Source organism: Drosophila subpulchrella, chromosome 3L (genome assembly GCF_014743375.2).
Source record: "Drosophila subpulchrella strain 33 F10 #4 breed RU33 chromosome 3L, RU_Dsub_v1.1 Primary Assembly, whole genome shotgun sequence".
NCBI classification, from domain to species: domain Eukaryota; kingdom Metazoa; phylum Arthropoda; class Insecta; order Diptera; family Drosophilidae; genus Drosophila; species Drosophila subpulchrella.
In genome coordinates, this window is record NC_050612.1 from 15846102 (window position 1) to 15872885 (window position 26784).

At 43.8% G+C, this 26784-nt stretch overlaps 2 protein-coding genes across 8 annotated transcripts in view; both read left to right on the top strand.

The window, feature by feature from the left end:
- The window catches only part of LOC119552696, a 118368-nt gene extending 94837 nt beyond the window's left edge, over window positions 1-23531 (top strand). For 2 of the 7 annotated variants that reach the window (XM_037862422.1, XM_037862423.1), the window contains 14 exons: window positions 1270-1563; window positions 2353-3024; window positions 4065-4712; window positions 5893-6072; window positions 10486-10665; window positions 10855-11824; window positions 11910-11939; window positions 12172-12313; window positions 12409-12641; window positions 12700-13154; window positions 13223-13328; window positions 20860-21035; window positions 21099-21475; window positions 21540-23531. In XM_037862422.1, coding sequence (XP_037718350.1) covers window positions 1270-1563; window positions 2353-3024; window positions 4065-4712; window positions 5893-6072; window positions 10486-10665; window positions 10855-11824; window positions 11910-11939; window positions 12172-12313; window positions 12409-12641; window positions 12700-13154; window positions 13223-13328; window positions 20860-21035; window positions 21099-21475; window positions 21540-22587 — 5511 coding nt within the window. In that variant the 3' untranslated portion in view covers window positions 22588-23531. Of the gene's footprint in view, window positions 1-1269; window positions 1564-2352; window positions 3025-4064; window positions 4713-5892; window positions 6073-8299; window positions 8565-10485; window positions 10666-10854; window positions 11825-11909; window positions 11940-12171; window positions 12314-12408; window positions 12642-12699; window positions 13155-13222; window positions 13329-15798; window positions 16396-20859; window positions 21036-21098; window positions 21476-21539 lie in introns of those variants that run through there. The other 5 variants (XM_037862425.1, XM_037862426.1, XM_037862427.1 and 2 more) reach the window with 5 other exon arrangements.
- A 1995-nt stretch (window positions 23532-25526) lies between these two features.
- LOC119552715 lies at window positions 25527-26289 on the top strand. Its single transcript, XM_037862465.1, has one exon. The coding sequence runs from the start codon at window positions 25739-25741 to the stop codon at window positions 26210-26212; it is 474 nt and encodes a 157-aa protein (XP_037718393.1). The 5' UTR covers window positions 25527-25738; the 3' UTR covers window positions 26213-26289.
- The last annotated feature ends 495 nt before the right edge of the window (window positions 26290-26784 follow it).

The window sequence follows — 26784 nt, forward strand, 5'->3', positions numbered from 1 at the left end:
AGAGCGACCTTCGAGCGGCCTCCACTAGATTTTGTTCAGAAACATTTACCCGAACAACAAAATTACGCAAATCCGAAAAGGCGAACACACTAAATTGCCCAGCTAAAACATCTGATGGCCATAAAAGCCATTCCACAGCTGATTGCTGATCGTCAGGGGTGAGGTCTCTTGGGTTAATTGTGGAATTTCGTTAGTTTATATATTTATTTTATGGAGTGTTAAGACAACTTTTGTGTGTAATTCAGAGCGACGCGGGATGGGAAAGGGGAGCACTTGCGGATAGACCAAGGTCACTTAAGGTTGTGCCAAGGGGCGTCTTTTCCCCAACAGTTCTGGTAAAAAGCGAAACATTTTTGAAATGCCATCAAGGCCTCTTCAAACGGCTGCCCACCGCCGCCTCTCACTTGTGTGGGCGTGGACATGGAAAAAAGAAAAGGAAAATGTAGTGGAAAACCAAGACACGAAGATTTGAGTACTCTTATTATAATAATATAAAGTTAATAATTATTAAAAAAGGTGTTTGTAAATAAATCTGAATAATTCATGTTATTAGATGGTTAATCCGGAAAAATAGGATCACTTATCATATATTACAGATCTTAGTCTTAACTTTATAAGCTGTGATCTATATCTAAATACGAATAAAATACAATGTCCCTTAAAATGCTAGTCAATAATAGAACATAGATGTATAATTTGAACGGCTACAAAGAATCCATTTTAACTAAAATTAAACGATTTGCTGACAGAACCCTAAATTTTTTTGGACGAAATGATAAATATCCGTAGATTGGAAAGACCCCAGTGAAATCATAACATTCGGAGAGGGTATATATAAGCTTTTTCTCGCCTCTTGGCTTATCTGACATCTGTCTGGCCAAGTGTTTGCCAGTTTGTCTCACTGTCTCTGTAGCTGCTTTTCTGTCCATTTGTCTGTTTGCCCGCCTGTCTGATGTCCGATGTCTGTTGTCTGTGTCCACCCGCTGATCTCCGATGCGAGAGCTTCGTGTGTCGACAATTGAAAGCAATTATAATTTTAGCCAGCATATGAAAGAGGAAGAGTGTTACGTGATGGAAACAGGAAGAGCAAATGAAAAGGAGACTGGACTGGTCTGGCCTGGCCTGGAAATTTTCCCAGGTAGCAGAGGCCATGCAAAAAGATCAAGATCACACGAGTTGTCCAATTAAAAATTGTTGCTTATATTCACAACTTCATTGAATGCCAAAAAAGAAACCAAATCTAAGATTTATTTTTCACCTTTCTTGCAGAACGGTTTGGATGACGACGAGGACGAAGAGGAAGACACCGAAGACGACTCCTTCGGCTACGAGGGCGAAGCCACCGAGGACGATCTGAACGAGGTCAACTCGGATCTGGATTTGGAGAACAGCGAACCCAAGTCGGCCACCCCCGCGGAACTGATCCTCCAGCGCTGCCAGATTGCAGCCACCCAGATTGTCTGTGGCCTGGATGAGGAGTCCCATTCGCCATCCCAGCAAATCCCATCCCAAGCGGAGTCCCTGTCAGCGGATCAGCCACGCGATTGTCTTGCACCTCAAAAGGTAAGTCATCCCATGGTGGATGGTTGATCCCCCTTTCCTCTGAATGATTTGCATATCCTGTATGTAGTTACTGTTTGACTTGTCGTTTTGTTGTGTTGTTAGTTTAGTTGCATGCCCCCGCCTCCCACAGTATTGTCAACTTTCTGAGCCTGACCTATCCTAACCCCCAGCTCAAGTTAACCAAAGAACCAAAACGAACATAACCCAAAAAAATACGCTATCCCAGAACCCCAGAACCATAAAAGGAAAAACAGAATACTTAGCAAATGATCTGGCCAACTCGGGTACACGTTGATGTTTTTGGGCATCATCAAAAGAAAAAGGAGAGAACTTAAAGATACCAAGCTCTACGAATATTTTTGGCCATCATCAAAAACCACTAAAGGAAAAAATATATTCTGCTGCTCTTGAAAGCAGTAATGGAAGTTTTTTTGAGAAAGATAACCGAAACTGTTTTCAATTTTTAACTTATTAAAAAAATCTCTTCCCGTTAGAAGTAGTTGGACCTTCGGACTGTTAGACATTGACCACTACCAAAATGTATTCCCAAGTCGGGAGTTATGACGCGAAAGATAGACTAATACTAATAGATAGATCCTCTTTTTTGGTCAATCTCATGCACTCCCATATCCCAAGAACAACCCAAACCAAACCTTAGTTGGCACTACTTGAGGGGCAGAGAGCACGTGTTAAACGAGTGTGTGAATCCCACGAAAGCCCGACCCACTTCCCCTTTGTGTCACCCACTTAACACTTATCCAACCCTCCAAACACTTGACTCGCATTCAGCCCGGCGATGAGGCCGATGAGGAGCTAGAGGAGGAGGACGAGGATCCCGATCTGGGCACCGATGTGGTGGACTTCCTGATTGCCAAGCGATCGTGGAGACAGGCGAATCACCATCCGAATCCCAGTGGGGCAGCAACCCTGACGGATTTCGAGGCGGACTCGGAGAGCAGTGACTTCGAGCAGGTGCAGCAGCTGAGCAGGAGAGGATTGCCAGTGGTGGCGGGAAGCACCCGAAGGGTCCTCAACCTCATAGAGATGCCCCAGAGCAGTAATAGTAATATCAACAGCAGCAATTCGTTGCTGCAGCAGCGACATCATCACAATATTGGCAACAAAATGCTGCCCAATAAGGCGCATAACAAAAACATAGCCGTGGCGGTAATCACACCCAATTCGCATGGGAACACCAGTCACAGTCACGGTCACGGACTGAGTCACGGGCTGGGTCACGAGCTGAACAAGTCGCCGCTGGGACTGCGAAAGACGCGTCATCATGACACCTCCAAGTTCAACCGATCCAATCGCAAGTCGAAGAACTGTGCAATCTTCTACTTCAAGCACTTGGACACGGACAACGAGCAGGGAAATGCGGCGGGCAGTGATCTCCAGAGCGAGGATGATCCGTGCCTGATCCACCGGCGGAGAGTTGGAGACGGAGGAGCTGGTGGCGACGTAAGTACCGTTCTCTGGTGGCGGATCTCGGTTACGGGTCAGACATATCAGCGGATCATCGGTGGCATTCGTTCCGCTGGCCGAGGTGATGGGGTCACACGTTCATCATGGGACGAGGGTCTCTACCTATTCTCCTAGACTCTCTTCCAACCCAACTAATTAGCATGTATCGATAGTTTGCCATTTTTGATGTCTGTAACCTAACGAATAAATTACAAAAAAAATATTCATAGTTCTTTGGCATGCCTAACCTATTCTTAATTAACTTTTGTATTCTTTTATTCGGTAGTCTTCATTATCAACTAACCCCAGATCCATCAGCCACTTGATCATTAATCATTTAACACAAAAGAAATAGTTTAAAGATCAAAAGAAGTCGAAAAACAAAAGTAAAAGCTCTTTTTAGGGAAAAGGTCTAGCTGAAATTATTGAAAAAAATCAAAACAAAATAAAAGGAAAAGGAAAAACATGCAAACTTGTTTAAACTTTTTACATTTAATGGTATCAAGATCTTGTACCTTCTACTTAACTTGACAACGTTCAACTTAATTTGTTTGTTTGTCTGTCTGCGACTTCTCCACAACTTCTTTACTCCGCCTCCTTCGATTCTTCGGGACTCCCCCCGCGATTCTTCAGTCTTCCTCCCACATTTGACAACTGCTGAGGTCGTCACCATTCGAAATGGAAATAAATTGCCAGCAGAAAGACAAAGGAGCGAAGTCGGTGGAGTTGGAAAAGTCAGACAAGTCAGAGAAGTCAGAGAGAAGGCGTTGTTGTCGGCAACCGAATGAAGTTTCAAAGATGTTGCTCATGTGCAGCAGCAGCAGCATCAGCAGCGGCAATATCGCGTTGCAAGTTGCAAGTTGCCAGTGCACCGGCACCGAACAATTTGCCATTTTGCGCAAGTAACGCTAATTAAACTTCATTTTCTACCACTTCATCTCCATCGTCGGTTGGCTTTTCCTTTGGCGAATTTTGTTACCACTGATTTTAATGTACCATTGCGTTTTCCCTTCCCTTCCCAACCACCACATATATAGATACTGAAATCGGCTGATGCCTCAACGGATGACGACGACGAAGGTTGGCTCTACACGGCGACAGCAGCAGAAACATTGGAAGTTGCCACAGCAACTGCAACATCCACTGCCACAGCGGCAGCAACCACATCGACTGTGGATGGTCTCCAGTCCACGGCCATTTCCTCGACCACGGCATCGGGTGGACCACTCCCGCCCAGCGACGACTCCGATAAGGAGAACAAGGAGGCTCTGGTCAGCACCACAACCACCGCGGCCGCAGCGACTGCAACAGCAACAGCAACATTGCACAGCAGCAACTACGACAGCAGCAGCGCCTGCTCCTCCTCCAATTCAAATTCAAATTCGAATTCCAACTCCAACGGCAGGCTCACAGAGACCTCGGCCACCTCGCGAGTCACCCAGCTACAGATGCAGATCCACTCGCACTCCCAGATGCAGATGGAGTTCCAAATCAATGGCAATGCCAGCGATGGCAGACACGTCATTAGCAACAACAATTGCTACAGCAACATGCAACATGAGCAGCAGCAAAACAACAACGAGGGGGAGGCCGCCCCTGCCGCCGAGGATCTGGCCAAGATCAAGATGGGCGTCGATGAGACAGCTGCTGATGTGGCGAATGGAAACGCCGGCAAGTCTCAGCAGGTGAGATTTTTCGTAGATATATGGGGAGCTGTCATAAAGATGATGGGTTTGGATTTATAAAGTGGAGTAAATTGTAAGGGGGAAACTGCAGTATTAAGATTGGAATCAATCTAGGATCAACATTTTCAGACCTTGCATAGAACATTAAAGAATAGTTTTTAAAAGACTACCCGTTATATAAAGTGAATAATATAATGTTCTCCACATGAATCCATTACACTTACAATTTTTAATTAAATCTAATAAAAATGACTTTCCCAAGTAAGCAGATAAGCAAATAAAATGTATAGGCAGTCTCACAACAAGAGGCATCCCTTTAAAAGCTGGTCTAGCCTTTTGCACAACTCTTGAGAACCTTCACTGGGCAACGCCGCCATTTGTGGATCACCAGAAATCGAGCTCGATTCGGTTTGGTTCGGTCCTCTCGACTATTGGACAAGTTCCCACAGTCAGTCAAGTGCCAAGTGCTCAAGTCTAGTGGCCATGTCTGTGACTTGTGTCAATAAAAGAGTTTTGTTTGCCGTAAATCCAAGGGGCCGGATCAGGTTTGGGTTTTGGGTTTGGATCTATCTATGTATGTCTGGGGAACTGGGTGCCGGGCAGAGAGTTTTCAATAAATGGAAAACCTCGGCGGATGATTAAGCAGTTGGGTTAATGAAAGCGAATCATGCACCGACCGACTGACTACTCCTGCCGTTCCAAAACGGCAGACTTAGCAGGCTGAAAACCTCGATCGATGACTACCGACATGGCATAATGTCGTGGTCTCCAGGTCCAGGAAAAACGATCGCCGCCGCTCGGGAAATTGAGCGGAGCACGTCAAAAATGGGAAAGTACGAAATTAACTGGGAAACGTGTGATTTATTTCTTCATTGAAGGCAAATGAAAAGAAGCCCAGGCCGACGTGAGGCGGAAAAAAAAGGAAACAATTGAAAGGGACAGCCACAGCCTGGGTAAACGACATGCAGCTCAGGTTGATCAAAAATAGTTGTACTGCCTTCTTGACAGTTTTTGGCTTGGGAAATATCTAAGGATTAAATTAAATTTTGTAAATATAATTGAATTATTTTATAGTAAAGTGAAGATAGACACCTGTCATTTGCAGGACAAAGTCAGGGACTTTTAATGACAATAATTGTAGATGAAATGGTTATTAAATTGCATTTCCTTTTCCCCCCAGATGAGCAACAGTTTCTACAGCCGCGCGGACATCTGCAACATCAGCGTGTGGCCAGCTGAAACGGTGGCCAGTTGCCACTTGCCACCAAGATCCCCGGCCAAGTCGGCCAAGTCCTCCAAATCCCAGGCCAGCAGCAGCAACGCCACCTTGTCGGCATCCCTGCTCGCCTCCCCAGCCAAGGTAAGCCATAAAACAACGATATGATGGGAAGAAGGAAGTTGCACTTCCTGCTAATGAGATTGAGACATTAACATGAGAGTGCCGTTTTTCGTATCAGGGTGATTATGATTAATGGTTGGCATTACTTTTTTTTGACTAAATCTAGTAGCAAAATAGCAAAATGCTTATAAAGACAGTGGAAAGATATTTCAGGTTAGTCGAAAGTAAAAAAAAAAATAAACCTTTTAATATTACATTTATGAACAATTAACTATTGATAAGTCGAAATCCTTAGAGGCTTGGCACAAATCAAATTTACTTAAGCACCATTGAGAAAATGGTCTTAACTCAATTTCTTCTTTAAAATGCTACTCATCGAATGGTCTTTGGTATCATAGTTCGTAGGAAAACTGAAGCCAACTGAGTTAAGCTTCTTACTCGATGAGAAAATTCGGAAAACTTTCTCTTCATAGGGTTATGAACTATGGTTCCGCGGGATACCTTCTTTTACCAATTAGTGACTGTTCTAGATTATTTATTTCTTACTTGTACCGAAGTTTCTTTCGCAGCTCTGCCAGCTATCACACATGATCGATTATGAGTTTGATCCATCGATCGTTGGCCTATCAAATCGATCGATGTCGGTGGTCTCACAGCGATCCCCTCCCCCAGATTTGATTTAGCTGTTTGCGTGCGTCGTTTCAAATTTCTCTCAACTGATTTTTTGTGGTCACTTTTTGTGCGTGTAAAAGCGGTGGTAAAACATGCGATGCTGACAACTTGCTGAGCGTAATGGTGTGTAATTTAAGCTGGGGCATTGGGTTTTTTAGTGCGGAGTGGGTGTGGGAAATCCAACGGGTATGGAGGAGTATATATGGTATATCTCCCGCCGAGGTGCTCCCATCATTTGTCGCCGCCTATCAATGTTGTCCCAGAGGTTTCCGAATAGCCAACGTGTTTGGCAGTCAACACTCACTCTCACTTTTTCCCTGGTCAGTCGGTGTATGAACATGTTTGAGCATTTTCGCATTTTCGCAGTCCCATTTGCATTTTGCAGTTGTCGCACGCAATTTCCACAGCCATTTTCCAGCCGAGGGCAGGCGGTTTTCCCCTTATTTCCCTCTGCAACGCAGTGCGTTGATTTATTGAGAGTGAAATCCTGTGCAGCTTTGATTAATTTTGACAAATTTTGCATTTTCGCAACCCGATCTCGAACCTGTACCTGATCCCGAACCCCCAAAAAAACAAAATCCATATATCAAGTCGATGAAACTAAAGCTGATTTTCAGATAACGAAAAGCGGTGACGTCGGTCAAAGCACAAATAAATCTTATGAAAAAAGATCACAGACTGTTGAATTTCATATCTTATCGATTTGACACACATGATTTGTATGAAATCGCAAATTAAAAGTTTGCAAGCTGATAGACAAAGACAGCATTTAAATAGTCGTGTTAAAAGAGCAGAAAAGTAACGTTAAGCCGAGAGTCGATAAATAAATCACTGGCATAAAAATGACAGACAAGTGTATTTATCTTAGACGAACACCATATGATTTATATAAACGTTTGCCATTTAAAAGTATTGAAGAAAAATGGAAAAAAGGATGGATAGATATTTGGGAACGGGAACCTAATCTAATTTTTGGCCAAAAAGAGTTTGACAAATTAAATAAAAGGTGATATTTATTTTTAAATTAAACAAACAAAATACAAACAAATATATAAAGAGGGGAAATAGCTTTAATTAAACAACTATAATATAGAAAATTATCTGCTCTGTTATCTTATCGATGTCCACAAATGATTTGGATTCGCTCGCAAATTAAAGTGTTGAGCAAAGATACGAATAATAACACAAATTGAGCGAATAATAATATGAGTACAATTTGAATGGAAAAGTAAAGAAAGAAGTGAGGCCTGCTCCTCTCGCAGATTTTGTACTTTTAATCGATTTTGGGGCATTATCTTATCAAGCTGTCGCCTGTCCGCCTCCTCCGTAACTCCCCCTCCCATGGGTCTATTATCAAACGCATTTCGATTCGACAGTTTATTTTAATTCGTGGAGCAATCCCCACTTCACATATATATTCATACGCTAAAGTGTGAGAGTGACTGCACTCCAGAGTTGCGACTATAGAGCATTAGCCTCAGTGTGATTCGCAACGTTGGAGCCGACGGACGGACGAAAATCGGGAAGCGGACTACCCAAGATAATGGCAAAAAAATTAAATAGCCAACCGAGAAACAATTGCTAAAACAACAATAGAGAGCCCACGGCAACAACAGCTAGAAAATGTGTTTATTTTGCTTGCGAAATTTGCATTAAATAAATGAAAAAATACAACGAGAAATACACAAAAACAGCATTCCATTTGAAGAGGAAAATACAACCAACCTCAAACATAATAGTTTAACTCATTAAAACAGTGAATTAAAGTGAAATACAATCATTTTAGCATTAAAAAGTACCTGTGATCTCTGTAGTCACTCCCGCTTGGTGGATGTAAAACTGTGAGTGCGTACTAAAATTAATACTATTCGTTTAAAAAAAATAGGATAGGCAAAAAATCGTAGAAACTACCTATTTAATCATAAAATTTCAAATACCAAAGGTAAACCTAAAATCTTATTGGAAAACATAAATACAAATATTACCTATACCACCCGAAACTGTGACTTTTTCTTTGGCCTAAATTTCCAAGTAAACGCGATTAGATTTTGGTCAAAACAAAAAAAAACACGTTGCGTGCGGGTAAAAATATAAATAAAACCAAGTTAACCAAATCGACAACTGTCAAGGCCCAGAGAGTGAGAGCGAGATGGGTGCAGCAGCAGACAGAGAGGGGAGATACAGCTACGACGGCAGTCTTAGAGGCACTGCTGCCAAGGAGTTGAAGTTGAATTCGAATCCGTATCTGTATCTGAAGCTCAGGCTTTCCAGTTTTGGGCTTAATTGGCAGACCGGCGTCCGCACTCGCATTAATAATTGCCTTTAATTATCGCAAACGCCCAATCGCTTTTTACGCGCTCACTGGGCAACTAGCCGTAACTGTAAGTTGGACATTGTAAGCTGCAAACCGTGAACGTAAACGCCGCTTTTCACTTGGCATTAGAAAATGGTTTCCGTTTTGGCGGCAGTCGCTCTCAAACTGCCCTGCCTCCGATCGCGTGCCTCACTCACCGCAGGAAGTTGTTAATTAAATTAAGCCAAAGATTAACCGTCCACTGACGGCCAGAGTGAGTTTCGGACTTGAGTTGCGATAAAGATACATCTACAAGAGGGAAGACGGCAAAAGATTCAAAATACAGTGCGCGACATCTGCCGAAGCGGTGTAAAAAACCTTCAAATTGTTTAATGTATCTGGAAAAAACAAAATAAATCCAAAAAAACCGAAAAGATTTCGTAATTGCTCTGGAATAATTAGCCATGCTTCAGTGATTTGCATTTGTGTCAACAAGAAATCGTGTAAAGCAACCAAATTCTAATTCGGTCACATTATCAGTTGGTTTGGTTCTTTTTTAAACCAATCTAAGCGAATGATTTCTGTTTAAGGAAGTCTCAACCCTTTTTTGTATTTTCCTAAAATACATATTATTATGCAAAAGGAAATATCAGAATTTCAAAGAAATATAATACCTAAATACTAATACTTGTTTAACAAGATTGTTTAAGGCATTACAAAAATAATTTCTTCTGTCATACAAAAGGCCTTTCATATAAAAAAATTCCCTCGTGAGCAACCCACTTACTTGATTGATGAGTTGTGCACAAAACTAATGGTGAGGTGCGGGGGTAAGGCAGCGAAATAAACAGAACTAGATAAGAACAAAAGTGTATAGGCATGTTTATATATGGCAAATTCAAGTCCCCACTTTACTCCCCCACACCCTCTGCACTCCAATCCATTGAAATCCACTCGACAATAATGACGTTGAAGTGCACTGAAAATGGGTGACAAATAGCGATAAGCGGGTGGGAGACTGAGTTCTCAGTGATAAGGAAAAAGCACTCCCACCACTTCCACAGCTTTAGGCAGTATTTCCCTCTTTGCTGATAAGATTTCGACTCTCTTGCGCTGCATTTCCTATTTCGTGGGTCTTACAGTGGAACTTCGGATATGCATTATAAATATAGATAGGTTGCTTGTGGTTGTTTTAATATTCTTGAAATCTGAAAGTATTTTGAAGGATCTCGAAATTTATATTTGAGTTACAAAATGTATAAATTAGTATTATAGGAGGTATATTTTCTAGTTTATACCAATATTTTTAGGAAAGTTGGACTGTACTTAGTCATCTTTACGACTTTACTGAATCAGCCGCCTGAGGCTTGCAACTCCGATTGGGCACGCTCATTAATTTCCGCTCTCTAAACAAATTTCCCCCGTTCGCCTCTCACATTCTCCGCCTTTTCTCTCTTTTTTTTCTCCAGGGCAAGGTCTCGCATGATTCAATCAAGCAGTTGGTGCTGGAAGCCGAGCATTTGGTGCGCGACGCCCAAGAGGCCGCACTGAAGACGCCAACCAAGCAGAAACATTCCATCATTAAGATCTCGTCGACGGTCAAGAAGCGCGAGGTCACCATGTCGCATCCCATCAAGCAGCGAGTGGAGGTGAGTTCATAACCCAAAAGATTCCTTCTAAGGGATATATATGATATTTTTGAGAAGGAACATCATTAACAGAACTTTTATAAAAAAAAAAAGTAAAAGTTTAAAATGATATAGGCTGTTTATTTGTTATATGTTACCCATTTAGTATATTTTTCTATACTAACCCATCATTTTTGAATCTCCCCCTAGGAATGGCTGGAGCACCAGCCCTCGACCCCACAGCTGCTGACCCGCAGCCACACGCACGAACTGCTGCCCAGCTGCAAGCCCGATGACTGCGAGGCTTCCGGAGAGGCATCCGAGACGGACTCAGTGCCTCAAGCGGGAGCAGTAGTGGCGGGAGGAGCACCCAACGGAGGTGCGGGATCGGATACATCGGAGGGCTTCACCGATTCCATTGCCACCTGTATGCAAACGAGCACGAATTCCTACGGGAATTCCACGGAGAGAATCGGTGGGTCTGCCGAGCCCATTGGTCAGCCAGTCACTCCTTTGGGCTTTGGCAGCAGCAACCAGAGCCTGAATGTAAAGATTGTGAAGCGACCGCAGACGCGCCGCAAGTCGGAGAGACCGTGGTCTGTTTCGTGTCTGTCCCAGTTGACCACGGATGCAGCCCAGTTGACCAAGGCCCGGATAGTGGAGAACTCACCGCCGGGATTGGCCAGTCATTCGATCAGCGAGAGCGCCCTGGACTCGCTCTCTCCGGGACCAAGGCCGCGGGCCGCTTCTTCCTCGGGAACGGGAAGCAATGCGGCCAGGAAGGCGGACAGCAAGGGATCCCTGAGGAGGAGGAAGGCCAGGAAGAAGCGCATTTCGGCCGCTTCGGCTGGCAGGAAATCAGATTCAGGTTCCGAACTGGGTGGGGATCTCACCCAGACACTGATGAAGTCCTGCGAATCCATGTCCTCGCAGCAGCTGCAGGAGTTCACAAATGCCCTGCTGAGCATCCAAAAGGGAGCAGCTATAGCCCCACTGAGTCCCAAGGGAGAGGTATCGGGGGTAACTGTGCTGGCCGAGGGCGAGGCAGGTGAATCCCCGCTGATGCTACCCAAATTCCGGGTGGGATCCTTCACCACAGCTGGCCTCTTGGCCAGTGAAACGAGATTGGGAGCTCTAGCAGCCCTCTCAAACTACATGAACGAGGACGAGCAGCAAGCAGGTGAGTGGTGGTGCTCCCTAAGGGGACTCTTAAAGTTTAGGACAACTCGAACTGTGTTCTCTATCTATCTGTTTTCTTACACAAGCACCCAAGCCGGTTCAGACCAGGCTCAAAGGTATTGTCAATGCACCTGCCCCCACTGAAAACGATCCATTCCGTTTTATTATCGAATATGTCCAAAAGCTGTTCCCTAAACACGTTTTTTTTTTCCCCTTTTAAAACTTAAAAAGGGTATTTAACTTCCGGTTTTTCAAATTCTTTCATTATTCTTTATCCAGAAATCAATCCTTGCCCTTCCCAAATCTTATAATTATTAGAAATTATTAATTCAGCTTATTCCCCCACAGAACTCAGCACCGAGGACCATCACAGCAGCATCTCGGAGACGGCCTGGGACAACTACCAAGAGAAATACAACTCGGAGAACTATTCCGAGGGCTTCGATTCGGATGCGGCCCGTCGTCTCTTGGAATTCGGCGACGACTATCGGTGAGTGTTGCAAAAATAATGATGAGGGCGACCTTTGAGGCCGTGCCAAGAGTTATTTATAACCGCTCAAAATCGAAATAAAACCCATTTCGCAGCAATTTCATCGACTCGCAGTCGGACTGCTGCAGTTCCCTTTCGGCGGCCAACAATCTGGACTCGTTCTCGCCACCGCGCATGGATTCGCTGCAGAAGCACGAGCTGAAGACCCTCCACATCAACCAGGACACGATCACCAGCAGCGTGGACCACGCCCGCCGCCAGCGCGCCCTTGAACTGCAGTACGAGCGCCGTCGCAAGACCCTGGAAGTCCGACGCAAGTCCTGTCAAGGTGAGGAGCCCTAATCCACATTACTTGTACGGTATTATAGGCTATTTTCCCTCCCCAGACATGGATGAAATCCCAGTGGCCAACAGCCAGAAGGAGCAGCAGCCGCAACAATTGCAGGCACAGCCTTCGCTGTCTGCCTCCGCCACCGCCCTGATGACCACGCCCAAGAATCAGTCCATCGGCCAGCAGCTCAGCCATCGCACAGAGTCCGTGGGCCGCAAGCTAGAGTTCGGCGGAATGAGCCACTCGGCCCAGTCGCTGCTGCGTCGCACCTCGGAGAGCGATACCTCGACCAGGAGGCGCCGCACTGTGACGGCGGACGAGAGAAGACGCTCGTCCCGCAACCTGGAGAAGAGCATAAAGCTGATTCCGGCCACCACTTCCTCCTCGAGTGGATCGGACTCCGAGGATGGAGAGCAGGAGATGCGATCCCTGCTGCAGCAGAGCCGCGACAGGCTGGACGACACAAGGGCCCTGAAGATCAGGTGTCATCTGCTCAGACCAGAGGATTACGTAAGTTTAAGCTCTAGTGGTAAGGGGAATGACCTACTAATGCCATGTAAATCGTAATCCCCAACCAGAACGAGATCATCAACACTTGCCGCGACAACATCCGATGCCTGGAGGCCGTTCTGCGCGGTCCGCCCGGCACCGTGCTGTCCAACCACTGCGCTGGCCAGACAAAAGGTGAGTTCCAGCCTCCACCACCTCCACGCAATCCATCATCATCATCTGCATCAGCCGGTCTCCGCCGGCGCCGACGGCAGCGGCCAGAGACTGAGCTGTCCAGGCCCACGGATACCCACGGTGAAACCGGGGGATCCGGGAATTCCGGGCAGCCAGTGATGCCCAGGGTGGCCCAGTGCCAGTGTGCACCCATTACGCGCTTCGTGGCACGGGTGATCGAGTTCGTGCTGGACGTGGGCAACATGCTGGAGCACTTTGCGCTCTACCGGTTCCTGGCGGGAACGCTGAGGTCGCTCTACGAGCTGGTCAACCGGCCCGTGGGCGGACGCCTTGGGCGCTTCTTCGGCGGCCTGCGGGGATTGTTGTAAACATATCGCAGATAACACATTTCAAAAAACAGATGCCCCCAAAGCCGAGCTTTAAGCATGTATTATCCGGATGCCTTTGATCGCTGTACAAATAATTGATCTTTAAACACACTGTATACGATAGTGCATATGATGTATGATTTGAAGAGAGTTTGTTCTTGCATTTGACAAAACGCATTTCGCATCGAATTTACACTTATCCTCAACTTTATTCGCTTTCTGTTCAATTTTATTATTATTTTAAATAATTTTATTTTTACTTGTTCTATCCATTTTTTCTTCTTGCGCATTTGTTCTTTATTTTTTTGGCAATAAAATCTACACACCAAAAGCAAAACTAAAATTGTTATAATTCTCAACTTGCGTTTGTATCCGTTTGTCCTGTGAACTATCCCTAATTTAGTTTTTATTTTGGTGTTCTGTCATTCTGTCATCCGTATTGTTAACTCCACGTAATGCTGCTAATGCCTGTGTGTTTGTCAAATGTATTAACAAAATTAATTTAACAATCATCCATAACTGTCGTGTTTAGATTGCTTTGAGTTTAGTTATTGAGATCATCGTGTAGTCTAGCACTAACATCGATCCCGAACCCGACCCCGAAGCGGTAATGGTGTGCTCAAGTCTCGGGTGCTCTCAAAGAGATCTTGAGATAATATAAATAATATAGCTCAAGTTTTAAGCAATAAGAATTTCATTAATAATAGCTGCTTTTTTTCAGTCGGTTAATATCTAATTCACATTTAACTTATAGATTGCTATGAGGATTATAAACTGGCAATTTTCGTTAGTTTCCATAAAGGTTTGCGTCTGCGCTAAAGTTTTAAAAGCACTGAAGCTCTAAAACTATTATAGCCTCTTGTTAGCCGTTAAACATTTAAATTGTTTAAAAATTTTCCAAATTCTTTGAAGTTTATTCCGGCTATCAATAAATCTGCCTAATTCACTTTAAGGGATATAGGTATTTGTTAGCCAGCTGCTTTATTCTGACCCCCAACAAGAGCAAATTTATTTTCACCCGCTGACGTCATACGCCCGCTGCGAATATTTATAAACAAATGTGATGACTGGGTGGAAAATTAATTTATATGAGAGCGAGGGTGGGTTCTAAAAATTGTGGGTATATGCAGAAAGATTAGTGTTTTTAACTTGTCACAATGCTTGAAAAACTGAAGCTTTAATTCTTCAAACTGAGACTTCATGTGGTTCATTTAGAATTCGCTAGGTAGCGCTTTGGCTTACGATATATGTATGTATGTGCTTGTTAAACTGTAGCTTCTGCTTTTGAGTTTTGGACTGTCGTCATCGCCTCTAGAGCTTTGTTGTCTGGTTTTTGAATTTTTGGTTGGTTGCGTTAGAAATAAATGACGTCGCCTTCGGAATTATGGACTTGTGCCATTGTTTTTTTTTTTTTTGGCCTTTGTTCTCGCTTGAGCTGCCGAATCCAATGAGAGGGCTCTCAAACCTTTATACTTCTATAAATGTATATTGTTTTTAGAGATTGCGTGTGACGAAACCAAGTTCACATGTTGTCTCTTTGGGATGCTTGCGTGCTAGCTTCTCTGTTTTTAGTACACTGAAAAATATTAACGCCTGATTCTATTTGAAAAAAATATTTTTAACTTATCTATATGGAATTTTTGTAAGGTCATGCTCTTAATTATCTATACGATGCGCAAAAGGGTATATCAAACAAAATTTTTTTTTAAAAAACGTGGTTTAGGGTCTGCGCCTCGGCTTCAAAGTTAATCACTCATACGCTCATATCATATATATTATTTTCATAAATAAAATTTTCGAAAATTAAATATATATCGTAATATCTCGTGAGAATGATTAGGTAGTTTTGTTAAAACTTACTTGAGATTACTGAAAAAAAATTTCAAAAAATTTAAAAAATTTATTTTCTTAGTGTAGAAACTGCTGTTTTGAAAACAAATAAAAACCAGGGGCAAAACTTGGTGTAACTGTGCTAAGCGAGCACGTTGCTTTTGCCCTCTGACTCTCTGATTCTCGCATTTGCTCCCCCTTTTTCTCGGCTCTCAGCTGTCTCTGCCTTTTGGTTCGACTCTCCACACTTCTCAGTTCAATTTCTGCGCGCGTTCCAAGCGGTTGTTCTCTGTTTCCCGTCTATAATAAATTTTTAACGTGCTTCCGCGAAATTGTGTGAAATAATCTAACTAAATCTCGCATAATTCCGCCAAAAATAGCTGTGATAAAAACATAACTAAGCTGCGCAAAGTTACTTAAGCCCATCAAAACAATCCCACTTGGATGATTCCCCATTCATAAAACCAAAAGGCGCGTGCTTTTTTGCCTTTGGTATAAGAGTTCCTGTTTGTTATAAGAGTTTCGCGAAAATTGCGGTAGTTTTCCCAACTTCAATGCAGATTTGCTTAAATTACTGGGGAAATTCCCATATTCTGGTGTTGTGTGTGCGCTTCGAAAAGCGGAATTGAAATGCTTTGAAACACAAATTGATTACGAAAATTGATTTCAAGTGGCGCATCGTACGAAAGTGGGTCACTTGGGGGTTGAAGAGAGCTTTTCCCTTCGAGGGTTGCCAGGGGAAAACTCCGAAAGCAAAAGTAAAACCCAAACCACAATGGGGAAAGTCAGCGTGGCCGTCCAGACGGATATATCCGAAATGCTTTCGACCACTTCTTCCACCAACACATCGCGCTCGTCATCGGAACAAGGTAAACACTTGGAGCAAACACATTCCAAAGAAAGATATAGCCAAGTGTACTAAGATGATGTGAAGGTGGGGTAAACATAATTGGGAAACAGGTGTAAACGAGGGGCACTACTAGGTACAGATCGCACATAAGATAAGAGTGAAACGAGCAGAGCAACTTCAGTCACAAGGGGAAAATAAGAGAAAACCGCTTGGAGGAGATAGTAGGGCCCAGTTAGCAGGTGACTAAGCAGCCAATTAGTGGAGTGAGGGAAGATTATACCCAAAGATTACGTTGGTATTCGGAGAAATTTAAGCATAGCATTAGGAACTCACTTTAAAGTTGACGATTTGATAAGTTTGTGGTATGGTATATGGTTCAAAGGGAAAGTGGTTGAGGACAATTAGTGGAATACTGAAAGATAATTCCAAGTAATTAGGTCTTAAGAGGAATTTTTGATAAGAAAGTACTTAAAAGGTATATGATTTGTATTATTGGGTTCCGAAAATCAGTTTAAGCACTTGGCTTTTTATGTCGATTGCCACATTTGAAAGCCATCATCTTAAAGAACTCAAGAAGTAGCAGCACAAGAGTGTTCCATATCATAAATACGCCACTTGAGTGCTTGATGGTCTCCTCCAACCGACAGATCCGCTAGCGATTGCGCTATTCTTACCGCAACTCACATAAAGAATTGCCAGTGGTTCTTCTGGTGGATTCTTCCACTCGATTCTGCCAGACCCATTGACCGACATTGATCTGCAAGCTGCCAAATCGGGTTGGCCACTACTTCGACTGGCCCGTCCATCAGACACTTGGCTCGCTAATTAGGGTTTAGCCGGTGCTTACTGTACCATTCCGTGCACTTCATGCACCGCTGCCCCTCGTCGACCCGCTAATTAACGGTAAATGCAGAACAGTGAACACTCCTATAGTGAACACGGTTTTATGGTGGCATTCGCCTTTGAAGTTTTCCAAGATTGTTTTTTGTTTTGGAGTGAGGAAAGCCGGAACCGGTTGTCTCAATTACCTCATAACTTTTATCTGCCTCTCCGTTTTTCTGCTGCCCAAGTTCAAGTTCTCAGTTGTCATTCGATATATCATTAATTATGGATCGCCTGCCCCATTTGTGGTTGACCTTCGCTTGATTAGAGTTGGAGACGAGATCTTGTTTAGGTTGCCAGTTTTAATGCGGTTAGTTTAAGTGGTTCAATGCGTTTTCCCGGAGGGCATTGAACCGCAGAGAAGTTGTAACAAGCTATATCCATTTGCAATTCCAAATCCATTTACATTTCTTTGGCGATTTCCGTTTGTAGATTCCCTGCTTGATTGGGTAGATTTATTACTTCATTCATGCAGAAACCTCTTACCCAGTATTCCGTTCACATTTTCAACATGTTTGTAGCATCTTTGTGGTAATTTTGTTTGGTTCTCTGCCGCTCTCTAATCAGCATTTAAAAATATCCAACGACGTTGTTATTTCTATATTTTTTGCTAATTGTCTATAATTGTTGTCTCTGCTGCCACACAGATATGCTCGCACACTTAAATACATAATTATTCAAGATTAATTTGGCAAATACTTTGAGCTTTGCCTTAGGTCAGGCAGTTTTTTATTTGGCGGCAGCTTACCTCATTTGCCTTGTGCGCTTTGTGCTTTATCTATAAAAATATGTTTTTCCATTTCGGGGGATGAAGATATCTCTGGGTGTTTTTGTAAAGGTAACTAGAACACACCCTATTCTACGAATAGGGGTTCTTGTTTATAGCCCTTTGGCACGCCAATCCCTCGGGTGTATCCGTATCCTGTACCAAATCAAGGAAGGAATACTTAATAAAATTGAGGTAGGCATTGGTCGTTTACTTTTTGGATTGAAGGAATGATATGTTCTCAGAAAAAACCCCCACTATCTTCCAAAGTCATAAACCCTTCTCAGTTTTTATTATAATTGCTTTTGAAATGAGCTCATTGACGTACTGCTCACTTTTGTTAGACTGCACTATTTACTGCCCGATTTGTTCTCTCTCGCTGATGGCGACACCTCGAAGCAGCTCCCACGTAAAATGGATATTCTCACATTGCGGCCAACAATTGTGGCCAACGTCAACGACCTTGGCCAAAACATCAGTCCTCCTCCCCCCTGCGGTTTTTGCATTTTTTTCAGTTTTCGTCTGCTATTTGCATTTCAGCTATCGTGACGAAATGCATTGCAAATAATACAAAAACACAGCACGCAGACCCATTTGCATGTCAGCAGAAAGAAGCTTAAAATTTATGAAGTGGAGAAGTAAACATATTTCTGCACTAACATGGAAATTAGTTGGTTTGGGCTTGTCTTCGGGATTAATTATAATTATTTCCAACCGCTTGAATATGAACGATTCATGCAGATTGATTAGCGCAAAGAGAAAGTCTTTCGCGGGCCAGTAATCTCCCTCTCTCACTTAGCTAAGTTAATGGCTAATCAATTTTATGTGCAATTTTTTGCACTTTTTGCCGCTGTCGAGGAGCTATCTAGCGAAGATTATTCAATATCTGCCGGAAAGCAGGTGGAGTCCGACCCCAACTCCATCTCCAACTCCAATCTGCAGCTCCAATCAAAATGCGATCCAAAGTAATCTGCGAAAAGCGGCATCAACTTTAAACTCGAACTTGCAACGTCGACTGATTTCCAACCAGATTGTGTAACGCACAACTAAAGTGCGTATGATTGAGCTGCACTGAAAAGAAATACTAGTTTAATTCCATCATTGCATATAAAAAAGTCCTAAATATTATACCTTCTAGAACATAAAACTCTTTATGCAATGATGTTTTAAGGCCTATAATAAAGTCTGTTATAAGGATATAATGCCTAGGTTGAAGATATTGAATACTTATTTAAAGAATACTATCTTGTTTACAAACCACACATGAAAATACATTAAATAAAAAAGTTTCAGATCAATTCTATTATAAAGTCTGTTATAAGGATATAATGCCAAAGATATTGAATACTTACTTCAAGAATACTATCTTCTTTACAATCCACACCGGAAAATACATTTAATAGAAAAGTTTCATATCAGTTCTTTATTTTTTCCCTTGTGTAATTTTTAGTTAGGATCAGCGCTAACACTCATCTCGAACCCTCTGAAAACCCCCCTCGTTTCAGTCCGCTAATGCGATCGCCTTGGTTGCGCTCGACTTGCTCTTGTGGGCTGCAAACTCCCCATCCTCCGCCCACTTGGTGGAACCCATGGGGATCCAAGTCGGGCTTCGAGCTCCGTTGCAGCTGCACTGAAGTTCACTCAACCAGTTTCGGTTTGGCTGCCAACAAGTTCGGATCGGTTGGGTTTATTTTTCATCACCGCGAGTGCGTTTTATCTTCCACTGGCCTTTATCACTGGGGGAATCGCAAACAGGCAGGGAAAAACACCGTTTTTGGCCAGCCCCAAGGTGAAAGTAATTTGTGCAAAACTCACATTACGCATTGCGTTTTTATTACCCAACCGGGACACACGCACTTGTCGCAGATACTTGGATTTTCGTTTTGTAGATCACAAAGAAGTAGAGCCCTTGAAGGCCCTTTCAAAACGTAATTGCATAAGAGTATACTCCAGCTGGGGTGAGTCTTTTATTTATATTTACTTGAGTGTGTAATATGAGTTCTATCAAACTCTGCAAAAATATCCTATGACACCCAAAAATGTCTAAGACACAATTGTGAGGATTTGTGAGAAAAGCAGAAAATATCAATTTGTTTACTAAAGAAAAGAACAATTTTGAATTGTTTTAAATTCAATAAGGAGCGGAAAAATTAAATTACATACAGGAAATCGAAGTAACACCTTGATATAAATGATAAGTACCAAACTTACTATGAAAAGATCAAAGTAATATTTAAAATTGGTTTGTTTGTAATAGGTATACCAAAGTCGCGACTGAATAGATATTTATTTTTTTGCTAGCTGCTCTTTTGTTCGCTTTAGGGTTGACACCGAACTCTTGGTTCTGGTTCCAGTCCGCCCAACGTTCAATGCAGAATCAATGCCACAAAACAATTCTACAAGCCCAGCGGAAATGGTAGAAAGAGTGGGGGAACTGCATACAACAAATTCAGGGCGAACCGTTCAAGCCAAACAATTTCAATTAGAAAACTTTGTGTCTCTGGCACCCACAACCGCAAAGCGATTGCAAAGTTTTAACTGCTGCGGCTAAGGCAGTTTTTCGTTTTTTCCTGTTTTTTTTATATTTGTTGACTTTGATTTTCCTTTTGCCGGCCCAGAGTTTCACTTTCCGCTGCAATTTTCCAGCGTTTAGAGAAAGGTATTCATTACCAAGGGCTCTCGCAGCAAAGTGGAAATGGAAGCGTACTATAAATGGAAATGAGATTGCCAGCGCCCAATTAAATTGCCTTTCTCTCGTGCACCATTTAACTTTGTTAACTCCATCTAACCGACCACATTATCCTCACGGCACCCGCTTCTGATCTTCTCCCGCAGATCTGCTCGCCGCCTGGGAGGATCTGCTCGGCTGGAGCGAGAATGCCTCGGCTGCCCGCAAGTTGCAGCAGGAGATGAGCGTGCTCAAGCACTCGCTGCAGCGACTGGGGGACAAGCCCACGCCGGAGCTTCTGGACACGGAGCCGGCCATCCAAATCGCCGTGGAGGCTCTCAAGGTGAGTGTGGAATCTAAAGGGGCTCCTTTTGACTATTACTAATCCTTGGTTGGCTCCCCCTAGTTGGAGCAGTCCCAGCTGGCCAGCTACAGAACCAACATGCTGCGCCTCAACGCCTCCGTCCACAGCTGGCTCACCAGGCAGGAGAGGCGTCTGCAGAGCGCCTTGGAGGAACAGGAGCAGCAACAGGAGTCCGAACAACTCAAGCAGGAAGAGAAACCGAAGGAGGAGAGGAAGGACCTGGCCTGCAGCGGAGCAGTGGCCATCACGGTTACCGACAGCAATGGCAATCAAGTGGAGGCACTGGCCACCGGAGAAGCCTCCACCTCCACGCCCGCCTGGGATGTGCACTCGCTGATGTCCGCAGAGCAGGAGTTCCACAAACATCTCAAGAACGAAGTGAGCGATATGTACAGCGCCTGGGATGAGGCGGATGCCAGGTGAGTTTACCCGCAAGATCTCTTCCAAGATCATTTCTAACCCAAGGTTAACTTTAACCCACAGAATCAACACGCAACTGGAGATGCTCACCAACTCGCTGATTGCCTGGCGGCAGTTGGAGTCTGGTTTGAGTGAGTTCCACTTGGCCTTGGGCCAGGATAGGGGCACCCTGAAGGGTCTGGAGGGAGCACTGGACAAGGGGCAAGCCACGCCTGTGGAGCTGGCCCAGAACGTCAAGCTGGTGGCCAAGCTGCTGTCCGAAAAGGTCCATGTCAGCCAGGAGCAGCTTCTGGCCGTGCAACAGCACCTGGACCCCAATCAAATCTACCACATCGCCAAGTTCACGGCCTCGAATGGTTCGCTCTCGGATTCTGGAATCTCCGACGGAGGTGCCACCTCAGATGGTGGTCTATCCGAGAGGGAGCGACGCTTGGGTGTCCTTCGACGTCTGGCCAAGCAGTTGGAACTGGCTCTGGCGCCGGGCAGCGAGGCCATGCGTTCGATTGCCGCCCGAATGGAGAGTGCCGAGGCCGAGCTGAAGCACCTGCAGAATACCTGCAGGGATTTGATTGTGCGCACGGCAGCCAGCCACCAGCAGAAGCAGCAGAGCCAGCAGAGTCAGGGCCATCCGGTTTCACCCAAGGCCAATGGACAGGTGAAGAAGCAGGCTGGCAAAGGCAACGGAGGGCAACCACAGTCGCCTGGTAAACGCGGAAAGGCGGGAAGGAAGGCGCGTCAGGCAAAGAACGCAGGAGAGGATCAGCAAGAGGCGGAGGAGCATAAGCTCAGCCCAGAACAGCAGAAGCTAGTGCTGAAGCAGCTCAAGAGTCTGGCAAGTGGCGATGGAGGCGACGACCCCTCCGACGATCCCTCTCTGCTATTCAACTTGGAGAGCTCCGAGGAAGATGCCGAGGAAACCGATCCCGCCCAGGCCTCCAAGCGCGGGTGGGCGTGGCGCATCGCGAGGGCGGCTGTGCCCATGCAGGTGGCCCTGTTCACCATCTTCTGCGCCGCCTGTCTGATGCAGCCCAACTGCTGCGACAATCTGAACAACCTGTCCATGAGCTTCACGCCCCAGCTGCGCTATATCCGCGGACCACCTCCGATCTGAGGACAGAAAGCGACTTTAGCCCATTTAGCAGGCCGCTCACATCGTTGTAGGTTACCGTTACGTTATGTTAAGGCATTTAACAGCTGTAACTAGAGTTAACCAGAGAGTTAACCGCCACTTAGCAGAGCCACACAGCTCGCTTTTGGCGCGCGTCTCCCGCGCTCGAGGTTTTATAAGGCAAACAGAGCGCTCTCCTCCGAAAGGTGCGACACCCAGAGGCAGCCCAATTTTATATGTCTAATTTAGGTAGCGAGCGCGAAAGGAACGCAATTTATAGTAAGGATATATTTGTTATTTCGGTTAATTTCCTACGAGTTTAGGTTGCAGTTCGATTCGAACGCGTTGAAGATGTACTTAGGCGATTGAAAAGCCACCTGAAAACTGCCTGCATAAGGAGGAACAAACGGGAGGATCAGGATCCCCACCCCCAGTAAATATTTATACGAATGAGAAAGATCAATTGAGTGGCGTTTTTGTATACTTTTTTGTTTGAAAAGCACTAAAGTGCCTACAAATGCGAACTGTGAACGAGGAGATATCAAGAGGAGCAGATGACAAAAAGGATCCGGCGGGGAGTCCAAATGAGAGTATCAATCCAAGGCAACGAAGCAAACAGAAGCTAAAAGCCAACCGCACTACGGGAGCTATCGGATGAAGCTCACCAGAACAGAGATTGAGAACCAGAGTTTATATTTTTATACGCAACGCAACTATACACAATCAGTGCGAAGACAACGACTCTTCAGAACCACACACATCATACGTTTTATGTCTATTATATTAATAGGATAAACCTTAAACTTATTTTGCAAGCCGAAAAATTCAACAAAAAAAAAGAAACTAGAAATTATCTCTTAGGTTCGTGTTTGGAATTCCTAGACTTAGTTTATGATTTACCCACTCCTGGCAGATGATCGTTGTAATATACTTGTAAGGTTTATATACTTTGTGCGTTTTCAAAACTTTCACTTGGCAGTAAAAACAAAACAGTAAAACATCATTTATACACAACAAAAAAAAAATAAAAGGAAATGTATTAAAAATAAAATTGTGTTTTTATATTTCAATTTAAACCTTTTGTAGCATACTTTTGGGGTGCTTTTAGTTTCGATGAAAAATTATTGCATACTTTTCGGCTTCGTTTTTAAATGGCGCTCACTGACAGAAGCTCGCTGTTCGTATGTGTGGCAGCCATCTTGAAAAAAACAGCTGATCGCCAAGCACTTCTTAAAGCTCTAGTTACTTTCTGCGATTTCTGTTCGCCTGGTACTTCCAACTCGGGAATCTGTGAGTTTACCTTGCTTTTTGGGTATGACAGCCATCTTGAGGGAACGGATGATCGGCTTAAATCTACTTTCTGCGTTTTCTGTTCGCCTGGTATGTTGATTTGGGAATCGATTGGTTTACTTTGCTTTTTGAATCAAAACTACCAGGCGAACAGAAAACTTAGAAAGAGGATTTTAGTAAATACTTAACCGATCAGCTGTAGTTTTTCAAGATGGTCAAAAGTCAAAGATACCACAACGATTCCCGAATTGAGTACCAGGCGAACAGAAATCGCAGATGGTAAACAGAGCTTTTAGCAAGTCTTTAGCGATCAGCTGTTTATATGATGACAGCTGCCAAACCCAAAAGCGAAGGTACGCCCACCGTTTCCCAAATGAAAAGTACCAGGCGAACAGAAAACATAGTAAGCTGATTTAAGCAAATTTTTATTTATATTTTAAGAAACACCATCTGGGATTTCTGTTCGCCTGGTACTCATTTCGGGAATCGTTGGGTTTTCTTTGATTTTTGGGTATGACAGCCATCTTGAAAAAAACAGCTTATCTGTTAAGTATTTGCTAAGATCTTCTTTCTAAATTTTCTGTTCGCCTGGTACTTTTGATTTGGGAATCGGTGGGCTTACCTTCGTTTTGGGGTATGGCAGCCATCTGTACAAAAACAGCTGATCGCTAAAGACTTTCTAAATGCTCTAGTTACTATCTACGATTTCTGTTCGCCTGATACTCAGTTCGGGAATCATTGGGTTTACTTTGACTTTTGAGTATGACAGTCATCTTGAGAAAAAACAGCTGATCGGTTAAGTATTTGATAAAATCTTCTTTCTAAGTTTTCTGTTCGCCTGGTATTTTTTATTCAAAATGCAATATAAACCAACCGATTCCCGAATCTAACATACCGGCTGTCACACCCAAAAACAAGGTAAACTCACCGATTCCCGAGTTGGAAGTATCAGGCGAACAGAAACCGCAGAAAGTAACTAGAGCTTTAAAAAGTGCCTGGCGATCGGCTGTTTTTTTCAAGATGGCTGCAACGTATACGAACATCGAGCTTTTCGCAGTGAGCGCCATTTAAAAGCGAAGCCGAAAAGTATGCAATAATTTTTTATAAAAACTGGAAGCACTGCTACAAAATGTTTAAATTCGAATATAATGTAAGCCTAACGATTTCTAAAATGAGTAACAGGCGAACAGAAATCGCAGAAAGTAACCAGAGCTTTTAGAAAGTCTTTAGCGATCAGCTGTTTTTTTTATAAGATGGCTGCCATACCAAAAACCAAGGTAAACCCACCGATTCCCGCCTGAAAACTAAAAATTATGCCTACATTAAGCTTCTTGTTTAACCATACAAGTATTAAAAACAAAAGAAACATAGAGAGTATTACAATAATAAATTTTGTTATTGTTTATATATTATGGGAATTATGAAATATAATTTGGTTAAACTGTTTTGATATTTTTAAGCCGCAGAACAAAACTCTTCAGGGGCATCGTCTTTCTTCGTTGCCATCTTTATAACCATAGGCGTTGGATCTATAACGAAAAGAAATTTTAAAAAACGAATCAGGTTAAAGTTATGAATGTAAAAAAATTACAGGGAAAATGATATTTAATATCTGACCATGTTATTTGCTTAGTAGGCTTGGAAGGTCGAATAAATAAAACGTTCACAATGCAATTTATTTTTCGAAAATCTTTTCTCACACAAGTAACAAAAAATGGTATAGCCCAGTCAAAAACAACCTAACCCAAAAATCGAGTCTTTATAAAAAATGCTCTAGGAATCAGCGGAAAAGGGTAACAAATAGGGGCAGAAACGGGACCACCTGGACTCCACTGAGAAGGACCTGAAGAAATACAACTTCGCCATGGCTTTGGCGGACGAGAGCAACTTCGCCTACGTGAAGCAGGTGGCACTGGACTGGCGGGAACTGGTGCGCGAGAGGCGGCAGTCCCAGATCTTCTCGCCCACGCTGAGCATGCTGGCGGAGGAGTCGCAACTGCGGATGGCGGAAACCAAGTCCCGGACACAGTCGATGATCCCGGCCGAGAGACGGGACTCCAGCTTCTACCGGCACCGCTTCTCGCTGGAGTCCAAGCCCCTGGAGATTGAGCAGCAGGAGGTGGGTTCCATGGAGCCAGCCCGCATCAAGGTCAGCGAGAATGTCCACCTGTTCATTTACCAGCCCATCCCCGTCTCGCCCTCCGTGAGGGCGTCCATCGTACCCTTTTCCCCCAGTGACCCGAGCATCACTTCGACCAAACTGGAGGAGCCCGTCGAAGAGGATGCTCCAGCTGCTAGGGTCGAGCCCGGTGTTTCACCAGATCCCAAGTCTCCCTAGTCCTCAAAATGTCCTTCACTCTCGCTGGAATACCTCTAACTGTTAGCACTTCAGAGCAATAAAACAGACTCGATGAATATGGGTTTATATTATATGTGGTTTGCAGTTCTCCCAAATATCTCACAAAATCTAATAACAAAATTTCTTAATTCTAAAATTAAAAGTAATATCTCCTGTGGCTGTAATTTTGCAATTAAAAACAGTCATTTTAGTTGAAGTTTTACTACATATGCGGCAAGTTATTTGAACAATCATTTGCAGGGCTTAATTTCAAATTCTTGACTTGTTTTTCTGGGAAGTTGCATTTCTTATTTGTTATATTTGCTACTCCCGTCTAACTTTGATATCCTGTTTGCCATCCATCGAACATCCTCAATCTGTGGAACGTCCGTTGACGTTGATGGATCTTTGCTAAGTGAAACGCAGTGCAAAGTTGACCTGAACAAGGAAACACCACCTACAAGTACATAATCCCCAAGATAAAAATAGTATTTATATACTTTTGGCCACGCCCCTTAAAGTGCGAGCGGGACAAATATAGTATACACATTTCCCCTTTCCTTGGAGACCGG

Excerpts from the sequence above, each read along its gene's own strand:
- LOC119552715 (XM_037862465.1), top strand. The coding sequence starts at position 25,739 with ATGGCTTTGGCGGACGAGAGCAACTTCGCCTACGTGAAGCAGGTGGCA.